This window comes from Nothobranchius furzeri, chromosome 15, assembly GCF_043380555.1.
Source record: "Nothobranchius furzeri strain GRZ-AD chromosome 15, NfurGRZ-RIMD1, whole genome shotgun sequence".
Taxonomy (NCBI): Eukaryota; Metazoa; Chordata; class Actinopteri; order Cyprinodontiformes; family Nothobranchiidae; genus Nothobranchius; species Nothobranchius furzeri.
The window spans coordinates 58548500-58569250 of record NC_091755.1 but is presented as its reverse complement, the minus strand read 5'-3'; the positions used below and the strand labels follow the sequence as shown (position 1 = coordinate 58569250).

The window sequence follows — 20751 nt, the reverse complement described above, 5'->3', positions numbered from 1 at the left end:
GACACATCCAGTCATAGCATTGATGTCCTCTTCATATTCTTGGCAGAGAGTCATCCAATCTGTGGTCTCAAAACAACTCTGCAGGGCTTCTTCAGCGTCCTGTGACCATTTTCTAACAGTTCTTCTTGTCACAGGTTGCCTCTGAACAAGTGGTTTGTATTCCGAGCAGAGAAAAACAAGATTGTGATCTGATTGTCCCAGAGGAGGTCTTGTTTTGGACATGTATGCATTCTTTACATTTGCATAACACAAATCCAATGTCTTGTTTTCTCTGATGGAGCAGCTGACAAACTGTTGAAATGTTGGAAGTGCAGCAGAGAGCGAGGCATGATTAAAATCACCAGATATAGCCACAAAATGCATTGGGGTGCTGGGTGTGTAGCTTAGCGACAACGGAACTGATGGCATCACATGCATTTTCAGCAATGGCTGAAGGTGGAATATAAACGGTTGCCAAGACAACACTGGTGAACTCTCTTGGCAAATAATATGGGCGACAACTTACTGCCAAGAGTTCAACATCTGGGCTGCAGAGATGACATTTCACTGAAACATGACATGACATATACAGCCTGCAGTCCATTGTGCTACAGTGTTCCATGAGAAAACAGTACATAAAATGAAAAACATCAAAGGACGAAACGTGTAATCAATGGGCCTCTTCTTGTCTGTGGGCTGGGTCAGGCCACAGCATTTCATCGACATCACATGCAATATTTTCCCTCCTGAAGCTCAAATTGGGTTGCACTCTAAGTCCTGCTTCCCTCATTGTCAGCCCATGGACAACAACATGGCCAATGGTGTTGCTCACATTTCATTGGATATTTCCCCTCTTTGTCATGCTCTTCCTCTTCGTCCTCCTCTTTCTCTTTCTTGCCCTCCTCCTCACCCCCCCACCCCCACCCCCTCCCGTCATCCTCCCCCTCTCACATGATGTCTTCTATCCATTGTCACACTTTTTCATTCCCACCTTCAACAACCTGTCTTATCTCTGAACTTGCTTATGTTAGTTGTCACATCATTTGAAACAAGTGAAATTGATTTTGACTGATGGAGTTCAATCAATGACATTTGTGCTCTTGTTATGGGTAAATGTGTTCCACTTGTGTTTACCGTTATGGACGACATGTACATTAGAGTGCAGAATGTGTTTTATGAATGAGAATGTGTTTAGAGTTTTTGTAAACCGTGTGAAATGGTTTAAGGTTTTGACAACAGGCTCAACAGTTAGCTTAATGAGTTCAAGCAACTGAGAACTTTCTTCAGTCAATGGATTTTAGTGTTATGGCAATTGAGAAAAACTGTAGACTAACTGGGAAATAAGGTTAACTGAGAAACAGGTTTTTTTTGTTGGTATTTTTGAAAAACGATTGGATTGAAGTCCAGTCAGGTCTATGTCAGACTGAGAATTAACCTTCGTGGACTCACTCTTCTTGGCTCATGACGGGTAAGGCTGTTGTTGGTTTAGCATCTAGGAGAGAGCAGCGTGCATCTCGGCTAATAGAAGCTAACTAACTAACGTTCAAGTAGCAGCAGTCCTCTCACAAAGGTGGATATCATTGGGCCAGATAAGTGTGTGTATCTGAGGGATATTATATGTGTGGATTTGGGAAATGTGGATGGGGAAGGGGGAACAGTCTATTTATGAGTCTCACGGCCTGTGCAAAGAACCCATTTAGCATACTGGTGGTTCTGTAATTGATGCATAAAAGGGGTGGAAGGGGGCGCTGATAATGGGAGATCGCTCTGCATATGCAGATCTCTTCCAGGGACGGAAGAGGGGCGCCAAAAGTCTTAGTTGTACCTTTGGCAATCCAGTTGAGTTGTCGCTTCTCCTTGGACGTGCAGCTGCCAAACCAGAATGTCAGTTCACAATCAGGCAAGATGTCCAAATATCAGGAAATAAGACTCCAAATCCTGTCATCTTCTTTTCATCTCCTATCTGGCTTACTTGTACTTCCTGAAACAGGAGTGCCAGAGCTTTTTCTCACAGAGATTGACTCACAAGTCATAGATTTATAGTAGAGAACACTGGGAATGCAGCAAACAAGTTAGTGAACTTGGTCTTTAAATAAATTGATCTGGTATTCCCTATTCATAATCTCTCAGTTCTGCTTCTTGATAACTCCTCATGTCTAACAGCTCGTTTTCTCCCCAAGAAGGTTAACAACATCTGAGAGGACTGAGTAACCTTCTGAAGTAATGGGCAGTGTTTTACTTAGAGGTCAGAGTCAGCTCCTGACAGATTTCAGAGTCACAATCACATTTTTGTCATTGATCCAGCATCCCGGTACAACGAAATCTCGTTCAGCACAACCCGTCCAAGAGCAGACATGCAGCACATAAAAACACATAAATGGAGATAGACTTGATATTCAAATCAAAATAAAAAAATTCATAAAGAATAAAGAAATGCTGACCTCCACAGGCCCTGCACTGTCAGCAGATTTCATAGCAGATTCATTGAGACGTCGTTTTGTTCACATCCTCACTTTTTTGGGAATAGATGACAATTACATCTTGTTTTTAAATGATGCAAAGAGAGAGGTTTGTAGGGGAGTCTTTAGTGGAATGGTTTGTCTGAATATCACTGCAAAGTGGAGCTTCAGCAGAGAAAGGCAGATGGAGTACTGCATACGTTTGTTTATGGTTGAAGTCAAGGAAATTATCACAATAAAATTATGAAATACCATCTCTCTCTCTCTCTCTCTCTCTCTCTCTCTCTCTCTCTCTCTCTCTCATATTTCTCATATTTGTGTGTGATGTATTTACAGACCATCATCACCAATTATGTCAACTCATGAGTTCACAGCCCTTTTCTACCCCTCTCAGTACAATCTCTCTCTCTCTCTGCAGGAGAGTGTAACTAAGTTTTCACATCTTCCTCATTTCTTTTCTTTGCGGGGGATTACTTCAATTAAAATGACAGGTCTACGGGATCAGCTCCTGCTGGGAGTTTCATCCTTTCTGCTGGCAGCCTTCTTTTTATAGTCTGAAAAGACTGAACATGTTCCAACAGGCGCTCCGGTCTTTTGTGGAGGGGTTTCTGGGCATGTCAGTCACCAGCAGTAGGCATTTGCTGCACTGCAGGGTCAGAATGCATAACAGGCATCTGAATACTTTTTAGACCACTTACCAACACTGTAATGTTTTAACCAACCTCCTAGTTAACTCAACGGTCTGTGGCTTTTTACACCGGTGTGCAATTTTTAGAAGACAGACTTTCTTTACTTATTCTGCTTTTTTTCTGCATCACAGTGCAACCAGAAGGCACGAAGGAGGGGCCCACTTGCATGGACAAGAATCACGGGTGTGCACACATCTGCAGGGAAGCACAGAAAGGTGGCATCTCCTGCGAGTGCCGACCAGGATTCCAGCTCACCCGTAACATGAAGGACTGCAAATGTAAGTTTGTTCACCGGCCCTCGGATCACGGCTAACAGTTGGGAAACAGGCTGGTGATGCAACATCATTCATTCCACACACAACTGCTTCAAAAGTTTGAAGTTGGCATTTATGTTGCATCACCGAGCTGTTACTAACCTCAACAATCCTTGTGAAAAAAATACTAACAAAACCTGGAAGTTTAATAAGAGGAGAGTGTGTGTGTGTGTGTGTGTGTGTGTGTGTGGGGGGGGGGGGGTCATTTACACAACTGGGACAAGTGTGGAGGTTAGTCGAAGGGGACAGCTCTGACAGACAGCACACACTTCCTGTTGCTGTGCAACAGAGATCCTCCTGTCAGAGCTGGGGCCAGGGCTGATGGGGGATTTGTCTGTGTTTGGATAAGGATCGGAGAAGTGTTATTCTATAGTTTTTCTGTGACAGCCCAGGAAAAGGGCAAAAGGTGTTAGGATAGTAAGGTGCAGACAGAATGACGATAGAAGCCTCGGCTCTATTGTGCTTCTTGTTACTCCGTCATCACAGGTGTGTGAAACGAGTCAGTGCGCCTTTAAGTTCTGCTTTATATGCATGTATGTACTTAGATTAATATGCAAACAGGGAAACGTTTTAACAGCAGGATTAATGAAAGACATTTAAATGAAAACAAAATTGGAAACATGCTCATTTCTTTTACATTTGGAGTTAAAAATGCTAACTCAGCAGCTTGATTTGCTCATGTTGGAGTTTTAAAATTTGATCTCAGGTTCTGGTTCAGTTCTTTCGCTGCAATGAATTTTTCTCATTTCTTAATTTTTGTTCATTTCTTATTTGAATGTGCATAAAGTAAAAGGCAGTTTTACTGTTTTGACTGTCAGCTGCAGTAATTATCTGTTCAGTAATTTTGTCATCAGAAAGACAAAAAATCAAACATAAAACACCAAAGCAGGAATGTGTTCATCTGTCCTGCACCTAAGTTGTCCGTGTGAGCTGCTTAGTTCTAAAAAACATATGAAAAGGTCTACCGTCATCTTGTGATGATAAAAGTGCAGTATAATAAACAATAAAATAAAAATAAACATTTTGTTAGGAAATGTGTTCCTCTGGCTCTTCAATACATTTGGTTGATATAGAAAAGCCAGTTTGCTGTGGGAGTCCACAATCAGTGGAGACACAAAATTGTGATCATTATGAGTTTTTATTGCAGGCTAAACATGAAAATAGTCTCCTACACCTATCTCTTACATTAGCATCTGATAGAAAATCAATGGTGAAACTTTAGGATTTGAAAATCCTGACAGATCTGCATCGCACTTATAACTTTCATGGACTCACCCATCTTTACTCACGACGAGGAAGGTTGTTGTTAGTTTAGTGTCCAGGAATCAGCAGAGAACGTCTCGACTCGTAGAAACTAGTCAGCATTAGCAACTCCCCCACACAGCAGAACTCCTCAGGCTTGTGTTATTTGTGCAGATAAAATATCAGTGTTGCAGTGCAAACACAATCAGTGGTAAAGTCGTGTTGCTGTTAGTCATCAGAGGCAGGATGTCCAAATATCAGGAAACAAGACTCAAAATCCACAGACAGCCTACACGTAGACGCCCCTTGGACTTGCGCTGCCTAATGGAGTTGGCACAGGGGTTCCCATTCGCCCCCAGTGCATTTATTTCTACTGAGGAAGGTGCTTATCCAACTAAAAACCACATTTTATTATGCTTTTTCATAAAGGCATTATGGTATGGCATGAAATTTAAAATATAAATAAATATCAAATCACAATAAGTAGGCTGGAAAAGTCAGTAGTAATCCCACGTGATCTGTTTTCAAGTGTGCCAGTTTGTTGCAAACGTAGGCTGCACACAAAAAACAGGCATAGTTGCTCACTCTGCTTGGACTCCAGTTTGGTTTGGAGAGGGAGGAACCCACCCACTATGGCGGCAACGCTGTTATGCTCTCCCACGCCCAATGGGGGTGTCTACGTATTCATGTCTATGCTCCAAATCCTGCCGTCTGAATACTTTCTCCTCCAGCTGACTTGTACTGAAACCGGCGGATCTAAGGCTATCATTCCCACTAGAAACCACTGCAAATGTAAAACAAGTGAACCATACCTTTAATTTTGTCTGCATTTGTTTGTACTTTGTTCTTATTTTATCCACCGGCCCCTCCCTAAGTTGCTAGACAGAAACTGGACTTACAGATGCACGCAGCAGCTACACAACTAAATTGCCAGGAAAGTTTGTCACGTAGATGTTTTGGAATTTTTTTTTAAAAATTTGCAGTTTATAGGACAAAATGGTCAAATATGGATGGTCAAATATCCATGAAACGCTTTTCTGTGCTCCTCCTTGACTTACGTTTGTGTTAATGCCTTTGACAGTGACGTGTAACTATGGTAATGGAGGATGCCAGCACATCTGTGAGGAGACAGACCACGGTCCTAAATGTTCCTGCCACATGAAGTTTCTTCTGCACAGCGACGGGAAGACGTGCGTAGGTGAGTGATCTCAAATGCTAGGAGCTAAAATTACATCACTGTAAGAAAACGTCAAATGATGCAAAAGAAAAATCGGGTTTGACACAGGACTTAGATTTCTGTAACTACATTGCTAATTATATTTACGGATGCGTGACATACAAGGTCAAAAGGCTGCCACTCACGTGCTTCTTCTTCTGCTACTTCAGTAACATCTCCATCCCTGCATCTGCTTTTGCTTCTCCTCTTCCTGACTTCCTGCTCTTTCTCCTCTGATTTTCAAAGTTTTGTCAGAAACACACATCCTCTATAAGCCCTTGGGTCATTTCCTCCTCTGCTTCCTGTCTGGGATTAACTCACACACCTGACCGGCATGTAGCCATGTTTGTCTGGGCTGACTGAAAATCATTCAGCTAATCCGGCACGCTGAGATGTCACGAAGGGCACATTTTATTCAGACTGAATCCCAAAGATATTATGATGGATGAACTAGGAAGTTCTTCACTGAAGTTGGGTGAGTGTGAATGTGGGCTGGACCAGAACCTCTGCTTTATCTCAATATTCAGCTATTTGCTAACAGGGCAAACCCTTCCAGTCCATCCTGCCTGTGATGGCAACTGAACTGAGCTGGATGGGAACTTCTTTTTTTTACAAACACTAACACAGAGTTTGGAATGTGCTCTCAGTGGAGCCTGGAGACATTGCTGCTTGGTTTTGGTGGCTGTTAAGTTTGAGAGCTTGGTTTGAGCAGGGCCTGCTTGGCTCCGCGTTTCTGGATCCCTGTCAGAACCACAGCCCAGATGAGAGCCAGACCCATGTCAAGGTCTGGTCAGCCAACCTGTCATTATTGCCGTACCCCAGTAGGCCAAGACGATACCACCAAGCTGACCTCAACCAAATTATATGTCTTTGCCAGCCTTATTCAAGGCAGAGCAAATGTGCATTTGTTGTGCCAGATTAGGAAGCACTCAGCCAGTTCAAATGTCTGATTTCCCCCGCAGAGTCTGGGGTTTCAGCGGCGGGAGACTTCTCCACAGTCGACTCGTGCCTGGTCCATCTCTCTGACTCTGTTACTTAATAAAACCTCAGTAAAACAAAATCTGTCAGGAGAAGGTGGATGATCCCAAAACCTCACACTAAATCTGCGTTCCTTAACAAAACAGGTTTACAAAAAGGAGACATGACAACTTGCTTTACCTTAAAGTGACGGTGTATATTTTCCCTGGCGATAGGGGGAAGTATATACCTAGATCACTGAAAGAAAGCTGTATTTTTGTGTTTGAGTAAGACCTTACCAACGGATTAGGGTCAAAAATCCCTGGGAGTGCATTTTTAAAACAAGTACTTTGCCGCATCGCAAAATGACAGCACCTCAGACAACCTTTCATCACTGGCACAGAGCGAAGAGGTAGATGTAAAACATTTATCAATGGTGAAAGTTTTGTAACTGCTTGTTGCTAGTGATGCAACAGATAAAACAACTCACGGTTCGGACGCCACAGATCACATCCTTTTTCAGATCAGCAGCTCTCTACATTGTACAACACTTAGTGCAACATTTTTCTGCTCAGTTTGCAACTTTCTATAAAAATATAAGTTACAGAGCGGTCCAAATTCTGATTAAAGCAGCTTGCCTTTCCTCCTCTTTTACAGGTTTGTCCCCAACAATAGTAATGTAATAAATGACCCAGGCATTTTGCATTTGCCACCCCCTCTCTGCTGTCACAGCGGTCGGAGCTGAGCGGCGCTGCGCCGTCAAACTGGAGGAACACGCGTGTGTGTTCATTTTTGTGTTCATTATACAGGGAAACCAAAAGGCTCCCATACATGAGACTTAAATGCGATGCAGGTGGTTTTTCAAGCCCCTGTCCTTCTTCGCCATTGAGCACCGCTGTGCTTTACTTGCTTGGATTGAACAGGTGGCGTCTCGTCCCTCCATGTGACCGAACCATAGAGAGAGATCCGTGTGGATCATGTTTCAAATAAGAACTTGTGTTTTGTTCTCAGAGACTTAAACCCGCTCCCACATATTTTAGACCAGATTTTATGGTTATGTGTTTCAAAGCCGCCAGTAAAATTGGGCAACATTGAATTCATTTTCAACATTTCAATAGATATTTCCAGAGATCAATGGTAAAAGCTACACATCGTCTCCTTAACCCAAACTAATTTTCATCCAAGTGTTTAAAAATATGCCACAAAAACATACAATACTTGTAATATTTGTGACATTTTAGCATGCTTTCATTAAAATGAGTATTACCTCTAAACAACATCTAATGAAACAAACATTTGTTCTTTATATTGATTGAGAGATGTTTGATTCATTTGTAGCCTTTATTAATTGAATCATTCACATAAGAACCAAAAACAACTTTTTCTTCTCTGTATTCTTCAGTTTGCTGCAGCTTCTATCCTGCAGGTGTCTGTTTTGTACCTAGTTCAGGCGAGGGTGTCATTTGCTTACGCGCTAACCAGAAAGACTCTTGCTGCTACCAGTTGGGTCGTAAGACCTCACAGTTTGCAGAAGTGGCTGGGATCTGATAGTGCTACAACTTGCTGAACTTCTGATGGATTTGTGTCTGTTCAACCTGTCTTTTCTGGGAATGACCTTGCCAGTCTTCAGTCCCAGGACCCTGCTGTCAGCAGGATGATCCTGTACCTTTCTGATCCAACAGCTCATTTACCTCCTTCTGTCAAGCTTGACTCCGTTCCTGAGCTCTGTGCTCTCTTTTCGTGTTCGTGTCACGCTGAGAATGGTTGAAGGGTTGCTAATGCACATCTTCCAAGCCTCCATTGTCACCTGTTCTTGTGGCACCGCAGTCCCTAAGGGGGGTATGATCACGCAAGCTCATGGCTCTCCTTCTGCTGGACACAAAGGTGTCAAGGCCACGTTCGGTGCCCTGAGCCAGGTTGCTTACTGGCCGGGGTACATCAAGACATCTCAGACTATATCTAGAGCTGTTTGGTTTGCTGTCAGTTTCAACCATCAAACCCCATCCACAGAGCTCCTCCACAAAGCCGGGAAACGTCCACACCATGGTCTGACCTACAATTTGATTGGGTGGGGCCCCTGACCAAGTCTAGCAGGGGTAACAAATACTTCTTGACCGTGACCTGTGCATTCACCAAATGGGTTGAATGTCTACCAGCACCAAACGACACGGCACAAAAAACTGCTGTCCTTGTGATGAATCACATCATCTCCCGGTTTGGTCTCCCCGCACATGTTAACTCGGATAGGGGAACTCACTTCACCTCTGAAGTGATGGAACACCTTTGGCTGATGTTGGGGGTGAAGGCCATTTTCCACATTCGTTACTGGGCCCAGTCTTCTGGCCAAGTTGAAAGGATGAACCGGAATCAAATGTTTGAATAATTTGTGATTAAATCAATGAATTTAAAATGAGAATTGTTCTTAAATTTGATTTAAACATCTTGTTCATTCAACACATATGATTATTTAAGCTTATGAGTTGTAAAGTCATGTAGGCTTCCAGTAGGTTCACTTTATTCAGAGTGAAGAATGTTGAAGTCTGGCTTCACCCAGAGATTGCAGGACCTTTGCAGTGTCAAGGTGTCTTTGCACACGAGGACACTGTCCTTCCTTGGTCAAAGAAAATGGTTAAATGGAACAGACTTGCATCACGTGACCGCGGCTTCCACGGCGGTCACGTAACATCACATGACACTTGAGACAACGTTATATTTTATACATATCCGTTTTAATATGAATATTTAACGAGCCTTTTACTTTTTAAATTGTGTATATGTTTATTAAATTAAACATTTAAGTGAGTTACTACCTGCTAGCCACCGAAGCTGCAACTACTAACCAACAACCAACCAACCAACTAACTTTGGTACGTTACAATCGCAAATAGCAGGCAGATGCAGACACACTCAAGAGTTCAGTCAAAGAGCAGGAGATGCTTTTTATAAAATCGAGTCATGTCAATGCAAACAATCACTCAAACGTGTCCTGTATGCATGCATCACCTGCAAATACACATGTGTTTACAGGCATATTCTCATATAAACACTCTGCTCTAATTTCGGGTGGTCTATTCGTTGAAGCCGGGGTGTTCGGATAGAGCTCGCTGTTTCTGGACACTGCTTGTTGGGTGAGCAGAGGTGTCAAAAGTATTCACATTCAGTTTTAAAATGACTTCTGTATAAATCGAAGCATCAATTCTAGCTTTTTACTTGAGTAAAAGTAAAAATGTACTGGTTTCTAAACTATTTAAAGGTGCAATAAGTAATCATTTTCAACTGAAACAATCACAAAACAGTCTAATGTCTCCATCATTGAAACATTTCCTCCTCAGCTGGGTGGGGGCTGATAAGTTTGTCTCCTTTTAAAAAGGCCAAAGAGGGATGTGATCTTTGTTTACAACGTGTCTCGCCTCCACACTTCCTGGTTCCAGAGCCAATCATATGTGAGCCTGTGTGGCTGCCATGTCTGCACCAGCATTTGCAATTCAACACGAGCGTTGTGGAAATAATGTTAACAAGTAGCAGGAGCAACCCTCAGGTCTTACGGAGGAGAAAGTACAGATAATTGAGAGAAATAGTGAGGAGTAGAAGTAGAAAGTTGGCAAAAAAATGGCTCCAGTGTAGTATAGATACACAAAGTTCTTCTTAGTGAGGTAATGAATCATTAGTACTTTGTTATTTGACTTTAGTGGGTGCGGGACATATTGATGAATCCAGCATGCTTTGTGGGGAAACTTTTCTCCCTTCAGCTTCTTTTTTAAACATCTGGGTCCTCAAAAAACACAAGCGGTTGTCACAACAATAATTAAATCAATAAAAAACCACATAGGGGGCTGGGGAATGTCATTCATCCTACAATATCTGAGCACAGAGTAGATCAAATATTGGGTTTGTTGCAAACCTTAAAAATAGTCTTTAAATCCAATATCTGACATGAGATGCTAATATATTTCTGCCATAGAGTTTAGCAAACGCACAGGCCACTAACCTTGTTTTAGCGTGACAGCCTAACAGCGTGAAACTAAAATGATCTGAGTGTAAACAACAATTTAAAGTGCAGATCTGAGACTGGCTGTCCCTGACTTTCTGCTTGCAGCACTAACAACCCCTCGACGTGTCTGGCTCACGGTGCTCATACTAACAAGCAGAAGCCTCCTCTTGCACGCAAACATCAAAACGGCTCTTTGTTTGCACTGTGTGGAACGTTTATTTGCATGGCTGCATGTTGCAAGGTATCACTTTTGCCTTGAGATGTCACTCTTTTCAGTTTAAACATAAAAACTGTCATCGGTTTGTTGTCAGGATTCGGTGAACAGTACCTGTTCAGCTGGAGTTAGCAGGAGGCTGGTTTGTTTTTTCAGAGGTGTCATTTTATCTCAATGTTGTCATCTCAAGTTGGCATAAACAAAGAACAAAGATAAAAGATTTAAAGCAGAAATAATCTGTTATATTTATTCAGATCACTTTGTCAGCTGAAAGTAAATGTATGATTTATCATTTTATCTAAATCAATGCAGCAGTGTAGGAGCTTCCTGTTAGACAAACGATGTGGAATCAAAACCTTTTACACTTAATTTGATTTATGTCATCATTGCTGAACAATGTTCACATGATGTGGAAAAGAAGCTTCTAGTATCTGGAGTTTTATTGGGGTTCATCTGTTGCCGCTAACAGTAAAGCTAATAAATGTGCAGCTCAAATAGAGCCAGGAACTGTCATAAAGTTTGAGAATGAAGCTAATTTGAATTGGTACAGTTATCTGGGAAAACAAAACTCATGAAACAAAATACATTTTTCATCAATGTTTTTATTTAAGAAGATTTGCACACATATCTTGAACCGGGAAAGGGTAGAGTGCCTTCTCCGGGTCAGGGATGAGGTCCTGCCCCAAGTGGAGGAGTTTAAGTATCTCAGGGTCTTTTTCGCGATTGAAGGAAAGCTGGAGTGTGAGATTGACAGGCTGATTGGTACTGCATCTGTAGCGATGCGGGCGTTGTACCGATCTGTTGTGGTGAAGAGAGAGTTGAGCCAGAAGGCTAAGCTCTCGATTTACCGGTCGATCTACGTTCCTACCGTCACCAATGGTCACGAGATTTGGGTAACACTGACAGAGGCAAGACTGCCGAGCACCGGCGTCACCTGGTCCCTCCGACCACCACCAGCAGGCAAGGTGGGTTAAGTGTCTTGCCCAAGGCCGCAACGACGGCGACAGACTGAGCGGGGCTCAAACCTGCAACCTTATGATTACAGGGAGGGCACATAACTCCTGTGCCACTGCCACACCAAAGACATTTAGAGATGTTTTTAGGTGAGAAATTAGACATTAAAAGTCGATAAATAATGTCACCCAATTAGAAGTAAGCTTACGTAGTAGTCTAGTCTCAAAGCTGTTACTTTACTTTACTAAATCAGAAACACAATATACCATTCATCAACATAGATTAATTTAAAACAGTTCAGAATTCACTAAAAAGGGAAACGAAGTGCAAACATTAAAAACGGTCAAAGCAATTAAACGTAGGACAACGATACCTAGCTACCTCATTTAATGGTGGAAAGCTAAGATGTAAAAATGGGTGTTCAGTCGGGACTTAAAAACCAACAGTGAAGGAGACTGGTGCACAGCCTGAGGCAGCTTATTGCAAAGTCTTGGACCCATCACAGATAACGTGTTATCCCCCTCGACTTAAATTTTGAGCAGGGAACCACCAACAGCTGTCTTTCAGCAGAGCGAAGCATGCGTCTGTAGAAGGCTAGTAAGGTAGGGTGGTGCAGCTCCCTGAAGAGGTTTGTACACCAATGTTAACAACTTGAATTTGGCCCTGAAATGCACCAGGAGCCAAAGTAAAGATGCCAGAATGAGTGGCATGCGCTTCCTGTGTCTGGTGCCTGTCTAGCTGCTGAGTTCTGTAACAACTGCGGTTGTTGCAACTGCTCCCTGACTGAGGCTGGCGTACAACACATTGCAGTAATCTAATCTGGAAAGAACTAAAGCATGAGTAACAGACTCTAGATGTACTCTACACAACAGGGCTTAATTCTTGCCAGACGATGCAGATTTAAAAAGCAGGACTGCACAAACTGATTAATTTGTGCATCAAACCAATCCATTCTTATCACTAAGTTATTGACGATGCTCTTCATATTAGCAGCCAAAGGTGTAAGTCGGCGCCAGAAGTTTTACAATCTGACATACCCAGAGTGAAGACTATGACCTCAGTTTTAGTGTCATTTAAGAGCAAAAAATTAGAAGCCACCCAGGCCGTAACATCCCCTAAACAGTTCAAAAGAGTAGAGATTAATCCATCCGCCCCTTGTTTAAATGGAAGGTAGATCTGACAATCATCAGCATATAAATGGAATCTCACTCCATGCTGGCAAAGGAGGAACCCCAGTAGAGGGGACCCAAATCAGATCCCTGTGGGACTCCCCACCCAAGGGGAGTAGGATTCCCTACACAAACACAGAAGGTCCTATTCCATCTGATCGCCGGTAGTCAGTGCTTGGTCAGTTCGCTGAAAATTGAATGATATTGGGAAGCCATGCTGCTAGTTTACCTCCACTGTGAAGGATAAAGTAGCGGAGGTAAAATATACTTTTCAGGGCTCATATAATGGGAATTACTGTCATCGTTAGACATCTGTAATCTAAAAGGATTTCTGGATGGTTCATGCTAACATCATTTTATGAATGTAAAGTGTTGTACACTTTACATCCTATGATTATTTTGGCAGATTCATCAGAACTTCTGAGTGTTAAACACCGGTCAATAAAGATGACCTGGCCACTCATTTCCTTTGCAGATAGCCATTAAACAAGAAAGCATTAGTTAATGTGAGGGGCCTTGCTGGAATTAGCTTATCAAACCAGTCAAGTTTCTCTAAAAAGGTTTTTCAAAGAGCCAATTTACACAGAACCAGAATCAGATTATTTAAACATCTAAAATTATATTCAACATCAGATCAGAGGAACCTCAAGTCCAGTGACAAGGTTCATTATGTTATCTCTGATGACTGATGGATTTTCTTCCAGAAACCATGTCTGAGCTCATGAAAAATCCTGCTTAATGTCTAATGCTGTTATTCCATGTTTGAGCTAATAGCTAACTGATGGAAAAGAGCAGGGGTGATGTGGATAAACTGTTATCTCACTTGATTACTGTGCAGTTCAAGTGCACAGAGAACTAAAGTGTACGTGCATGTGTGTGTGTGTGCGTGTGTGTGTGTGTGTGTGTATGTGTGTGTGTATGTGTGTGTGTGCATGCAGGGGAGAGGAGTGTCCAGTCCCAGGCAGCCCCACAGCTGTTTCCTAATGGTAAATATGTGCTCATCTGGCTCCTTGCTCTCTGGGGGTCTGTGGGTTTGGGGAATAGACTGAGCAGACTCTGATCAAGCCCCTTCCCTCACCTCTGACCTTCAGCTCTTCTTCCTCCTGTGAATGCCTTTTCAATAACAGCCTGGGTCAAACTGCACCTATCAAAAACACAGCTGCAAAGAGGCAGCATGCGACCTGCAGCATCGGCGTTATGTAACTCACCTGAGATGAGCTGCACGTTGCTTCACATGAGTGTCAGTTAGTCATGCTGATTCCTCTGGTAACCACCTCTGTATTTCTGACAACCATCTTAACTCTAACATCTTTACTTTTCTATAATTAAGACCTAAATGTTGCAGCTTTTATCCTGTGATTTTATTGAGATGTCAGATGAATGATTATCTAATTTCTTCAAAATTAATAATGAAATCTATTTATAGTTAAACTTCTTTAAGACATGCAATGAAAGTAAAAGTGGTCAACCATGGTTTTGATCCATTTATTTTCACCTGTAAGAAACGTAACGTTCTAAACTTTTTTTTTGGTTGTTAGTTTTTGGATTTTTTTTTTTGGTCTGCTTTGAAACACGGAGGAGGCTGAGACTGTTGCGATTATAATAGATGTAGTGTTTGTAACGATTTACTTTCACATTTGTTAGAACAACAACATTAAACTTTAAAAACAAAACTAGTAATGAAATCACTCTTCACAAGTCATCTTAGACACAAAATCTATTCAAAGAGCTTTAAATGTTCATTTGTCATGCAAAAGAGAAAAATGAGGAAATGGCTCTGATCATATTTGAGGATGTAAAATAAGATGCAAGTAAAGATTAATGACAGATACTTTTAAAACATTTATCTCAAGCATCAATAAGCAGAATTGTAGTCATCTGAAAGGTCTAATACTGGGAGGTCTAGAACTCTAAGGATAAGTACTTCTCTAAATGTAAAAGGTCCAGTTTCTGTATGCCATAGAGCATCATGACCATGGTTACAGCTCACCACTTGAGGATGAATTAGTACAAAAAGTGAGAGTGCTTTGAAGAGTCAGACCAAAGACTTTGTCTTTATTTTTGTTTGATATGAGTGAAATGAAGCTCACGCGATTCCAAATATTTGTCTGTGGTTCTTAACCATCATCATGGCCTATTAGCTGCTGTGAAACAGCCAGAAATGTGTCCACGATCCAGTTTAAAAGATAAATCACAAGTTCCTGGAAGCCTCCTGAAAAACACATCTGTGTAATCTTGTGCCCAAAAGAGCTGTAAAAAATCCATTTGAAGAATTTCTTCTTCTGTATTTGTGTCCAAAAGTGATTTGTTTCTCTGCATTTGCAGAAAATGTGAGCAAAAACAGAACAAAGTGGGAGTTTTTCCTCCTGTTTATTTATTTTTATATGCATTTGGTTATGTCCCTAACACAGTTAGGCCTAATTTTTACGACATGTGTTTTCACAAAAGTAGCAAGATACCTTGAAAATGTAAGTCATAAATCTGTGAAGACATATCAAACCTTGATACATCAAAGAGATTTACGATTTAATTACAGCGTGTAAGAAAGTGAGGGAGGAGGCTCCGTCTCGCAAGAGGAACAGAAAGAGCACACGAGGGTTTTAAGTGACTGTTTGCTGCGACTGTTTGTTCATGAACACTAAGTTCTACACATGCTGCAGCACAACAGTCTGACCTATTTCAGGATTTGGTGTCCTAGTTTTCTATTTTCTCAGAAATAGAAACATAAGGAGACATATGTTGCTCGGCCCTGCAACAGGTTTCTCTCCTGGATATGTGTTGGTATTTGCATCCTAGTTTCCCATTGTGTGGTTTACCTTTTAAGAAATAAGATTCACCTTAAAGCAAACTTTACACCATCTGAGTGAATTTGGCTGCTTATTTGCTCTTATTCCCCCTAAAAATCACTCTGCTTTCAGGCCGTTTGTGAGTCCTGTCCACTTAGCTCTTGGTGTGTTTTGTTTGCGGCGCTCATAAAAGGCTGATGACAAGAGGCCTGTCATCAGCTGGGGTGTAAAGCAAGAAGTTGCACTGCTAGAAATCATGTGGCTTCTGTTAGAAGGTTATCTCTTTATCAGACGTATATTAAAGGCTTTAATCCTAACATCATAATGGATAATATTTGCAGCAGTCGGCCCACTCTTACTATAATTGCACACCTTGTAGATGTGGCTGGTGTGCCTCCAGAATACACAGAAGGATGCACACGCCAGACTGTGTGTCTCTTCCCTGTCTTTACAAAACCATAATGTCAGAAATGTTTCTTTACTCTCTTAACACATGATCATTACAGTTTGACGAGTGAGCTGCCTGACTAAGCATTTCAAAGGCATGTCCCAGCACTGCCTTATCGTCTTGTGAGCGTACGGTGCCTGCTGACACTTATTACTGGAACCCACAGCGATGTGCTCTCTTAAGACAAGAGGTGCTACTTTTTCCTCCTACAGAAAGTATTTAAGGTGAAACTTTTTGCCTCGGATCTTAAAGAAAGAAAGAAAGAAAGAAAGAAAGAAAGAAAGAAAGAAAGAAAGAAAGAAAGAAAGAAAGAAAGAAAGAAAGAAAGAAAGAAAGAAAGAAAGAAAGAAAGAAAGAAAGAAAGAAAGAAAGCAATCTTATATATAACGCTTCTCAAGATAAAAATCATGAAGTGATTCACAAGAACAAAAATGTAACAAAAAAGATTTTTTTGAATGATTTCAAAATATTATTAAAGTGAGAAACACATTTTTAAAAATGTGATTAAAAATATAAGGAAAAGAAAAGAGAAAATGTATTAGAAAGAGGGAAATCAGTGGATCCCAGAAAAGGTGGAATAGATAGAAAAAGGGTGGTGATGAAGGTCACACTAAAGCCAGCCTGAACAGGTGAGTTTTCAGCTGCTTCTTAAAGGAGTCCACTGAGTCCACTGGTCTCAGGCTCAGGGGGGAGAGTTCCAGAGTCTGGGGGCCACAGCAGCAGATGATCTGTCACCTTTCGTCTTTAGCCTGATGCTGCACAACTCGTAAGCTTTGGCCACTGGACCTCAGGGACCTGCTGGGGGTGTAGGGACTGAGAAGATTGCCGGTAGAAAAGAAAGGAAACAATAATTTATAAAGCGTCTCACAAGATATTTTTTTTAAATGATTAAAAATATGTTTAAAATGAGTCAAAAGTTTAAACATTGTGATTAAAAATGTAAGGAAAGGGAGAGAGAAAATTAATTAGGAAAGACGGAAATCAATGTATGATGGTTCAGTCATCCATGCTTTTATCACCTCTCTCCTGGACTATGCAAACGCACTCCTTGTAAGTACTCCTGTTTCTGCCCTGAACCAGCTGCAGGTCATCCAGAACACTGCTGCTAGTTTCCTGAATAACACAAACAGACGTAGCCTTATCACTCCTGTCTTGGCGCATCTCCATTGGCTCCCCGTCACCTTCCGTGTACAGTTTCAGTTATTGACTTTTGTTTGTTGGTGAGGAGTGAGCACCACCTTACCCCTGCCACGTGGACCTCAAGGGATAAACCATCAATCCTGCTCAATGATCAACTTTCCTGGCTGGGTCACCCATGAAGACAGTGGGAGGGTTAAAGTGCTTCATGACCTGGCACCTCCCCTTATGTGCCTACACTTACGTTGAGGTCAGCTGATCTCCTGCTGCTCTGCGCAGGCTCCCTCTTTGGTGATTTTTAAATCTCATTTAAAGACTCACTTTTATAACCTGGCTTTTAGACAGTGATTTGTTTTATAGTTTTAATGTGTTTTTTATTGTTTCTGTTGTTTTTAATCAGTTTTTATGTGCTATAGAAACAAACTGGTATGGTATGGTATGTTATGGTATGATTATACATGTAAGGCCCTAAAGACCAGAACCAGGATCCTGAAATAAACCCTGAAGTTAGCCAGCAGCCAGTGAAGCTGGAGGAGAAGCGGGGCGATGTGGGTGTACTTTGACGAGTTGGTCAGAAGCCGAGCACAGGCATTCTGAACCACCTGTAGACAGGGGTGCAGATAGGATTTTCAAACTGGGGGGGACAAAGTTCCAATGTACCTTCCCCCAAACACACACACACACACACACACACACGCGCGCACACACACACACGCACGCACGCACACGCGCGCACGCAAGCACACACACACACACACAGTCAGTTTGTGTAATTTCATCCAATGGTTTACGTAAAAACTAACACTTTTATATATGTGTTTGAAGCCATTGTGCAGTGGAACGCTGGCAGCAAATCTCTGCCTGATCAACACCATAAATAATAAATGATCCGCACTTGTATAGCACCTCTCAGAGTAAGGACTCCAAAGCGCTTTACACTACAGTGTATCATTCATCCATTCACACACACATTCGCACACTGATGGTGATGAGCTACAATGCAGCCACAGCTGCCCTGGGGCGTACTGACAGAGGCGACCCACTATTTAATTCAGTCATTTGTTATTCTTCCAATCATTACTAACCAAAACCTCATGCTTTATGCAAAACATTAAATTATTTTCAGCATACCAATCTTTTCAGAAAACATAAAAACCCTAAAAAAACTGCTCATAAAATATATTTAAAAAACGATATTCACTTATCACTTAGAGCAGTGGTTCCCAAACTTTTCAGCCTGACAAACAGATGTTCCTTCGTATTTTTACGTTATTTAGAAATTTTCATTATATTTGGAAAGTTTTTATTTATGTAAAAATATATAAAGCTCTTTTTAAATTTCATATTTTACATTTTTTATGATTATGTGACACACTCGACTTCCATACATAATGCATCGGCATCTGTCCCTTTTCACGGCTTTTTTTTTTTACATTGTCAATACGTCTGTCACGTTAGCGGTGTTTTTACCATCATTTCTACATCCATCACATACCAAAGAAGGTTAAACCAACATCAAACCCAACATTTGGAGCTTGTAAACTCCACACACCTCTCGTGCAGCACCAGATGTCTGATGCTGCAGCAGCGTCAATCGTCCCGGCTGGATGAGTGAATTTCTTCATCAGAGTGAATATTCTGCTTCATAATCAGAGTCAGTCATGACCAGACAAAGTGATCAGTCAACAATCACCAGATCTGCCGGCAATTATACGTTTTATCTAATATTAGCGCTCTTCATGTTGCCTCTCGGCGGGAGGCGTTTTTCAAGCTCTAAAAAGGTTCCACATCTCCACTATCTTCTGATGTAAAGTAGTAACTTCATGAGGGATCATATTTGTAGATGAGACTTGTTAAAGTCAGCAATGAGGCTTTGGCGCTTTTAACGAGTCCCAACACTGACAACAATGTACTGAAACAAGAACCAACATGCATAAACAGACAGATCGGTCCCACCTACATACACTGTTGGTCTTTTTTAAATGCGCAGTAATCGTTGCTTGCCTTTTTCGCTTCATCCTGCATCCTAGCAGCAACCATTTTGGTGCCTCTGGAGTCGGTGTTTGTTTACGTCATGCTACATTCAATGTAATTGGAAAAAGGAGCTTTAAGCGCTTAACCTTCGATTTTGTTTTCTTTCTGGCCTTAGTGCGGGGGACGGATCGGGGTCAATCTGAATCTGGGGGGGACAGATCCCCCCCGTCCCCCACCCTATCTGCGCGCCTGCCTATAGACGGTTCCTGGAGGTTCTGCTCAGACAAGTGAAAAGAGAGTTACAGTAGTCTAAGCGTGAGGAGATGAAGGTGTGGAGAACTGTCTCAAGTTCAAGCGAGACAGAATGGGACTCAGCTTAGCAATGTTCCTGGGATGGAAGAAGGAAGAGCGAACAGGAGAACTGACATGAGAATCCAGGGTGAGAGCTGGGTCAAAGGTCACACCAAGACTCTTGACAGAGGGTTTGGTGTGAGAAGAAAGCTGACCAAGAGAGTCTTCTACTTTAGGAACCAGCTTGTCTGGGGCACAGATGAGGATCTCAGTCTCATCTTCATTCAGCTGTAGAAAGCTCAGAGCCATCCAGGTTTTAATAGAGTCTAAGCAGGAGTGTAACAGCTGCAGCTTAGACATCTCATGGGGCTTAAAGGAGATGTACAGTTGGATGTCATCTGCATAAAGATGGTAGGAGGTTCCTTTAAAGTAGCTCATGTTGTGCTGAAGAGGAAGCAAATAGAGGAGGAAGAGTAGAGGCCCCAGCACAGAACCTTGTGGGACACCATGGGTGTGGGAGGTGGTGGAGGACCTTAACTTGAAGACGGCCACAGAGAAGGAACGCTCAGACAGATAAGAGTAGAGCCACTCCAGGGCAGTTCCTGTTAGGCCTACCCAGTCTCTCAGCCTCTCCAGTAGCAGGTGATGGTCAACAGTGTCAAAGGCTGCAGTCAGGTCCAGCAGGACCAGAACAGAACAGTCCAGATTTCAATTTATCATTTTAGTTCAACTTAAACTTAAAATAAAGAAGCTAATTTGGAAGAGAGCTGCACTGTCACATGCTGTTGCATAGATCATGTTTTCCAAAAGATGGGGGTGGTGGCACCACAGAGCATTTGTGCTTGGGGCACCCAAATGGCTAGTACCAGCCCTGCACTTAATAAATGATCATCAGGGCTGCTGTAAAATTGAATCTCCAGGCCACATCCAG

At 42.0% G+C, this 20751-nt stretch overlaps 1 protein-coding gene across 3 annotated transcripts in view; it reads left to right on the top strand.

Annotated features, from left to right (window-relative positions):
• The window catches only part of scube3 (signal peptide, CUB domain, EGF-like 3), a 107058-nt gene that overhangs the window by 64880 nt on the left and 21427 nt on the right, over window positions 1-20751 (top strand). For 2 of the 3 annotated variants that reach the window (XM_015968136.3, XM_015968134.3), the window contains exons 5-7: window positions 3259-3405; window positions 5765-5881; window positions 14123-14170. In XM_015968136.3, coding sequence (XP_015823622.3) covers window positions 3259-3405; window positions 5765-5881; window positions 14123-14170 — 312 coding nt within the window. The remainder of the gene's footprint in view (window positions 1-3258; window positions 3406-5764; window positions 5882-14122; window positions 14171-20751) is intronic. The other variant, XM_015968137.3, reaches the window with a different exon arrangement.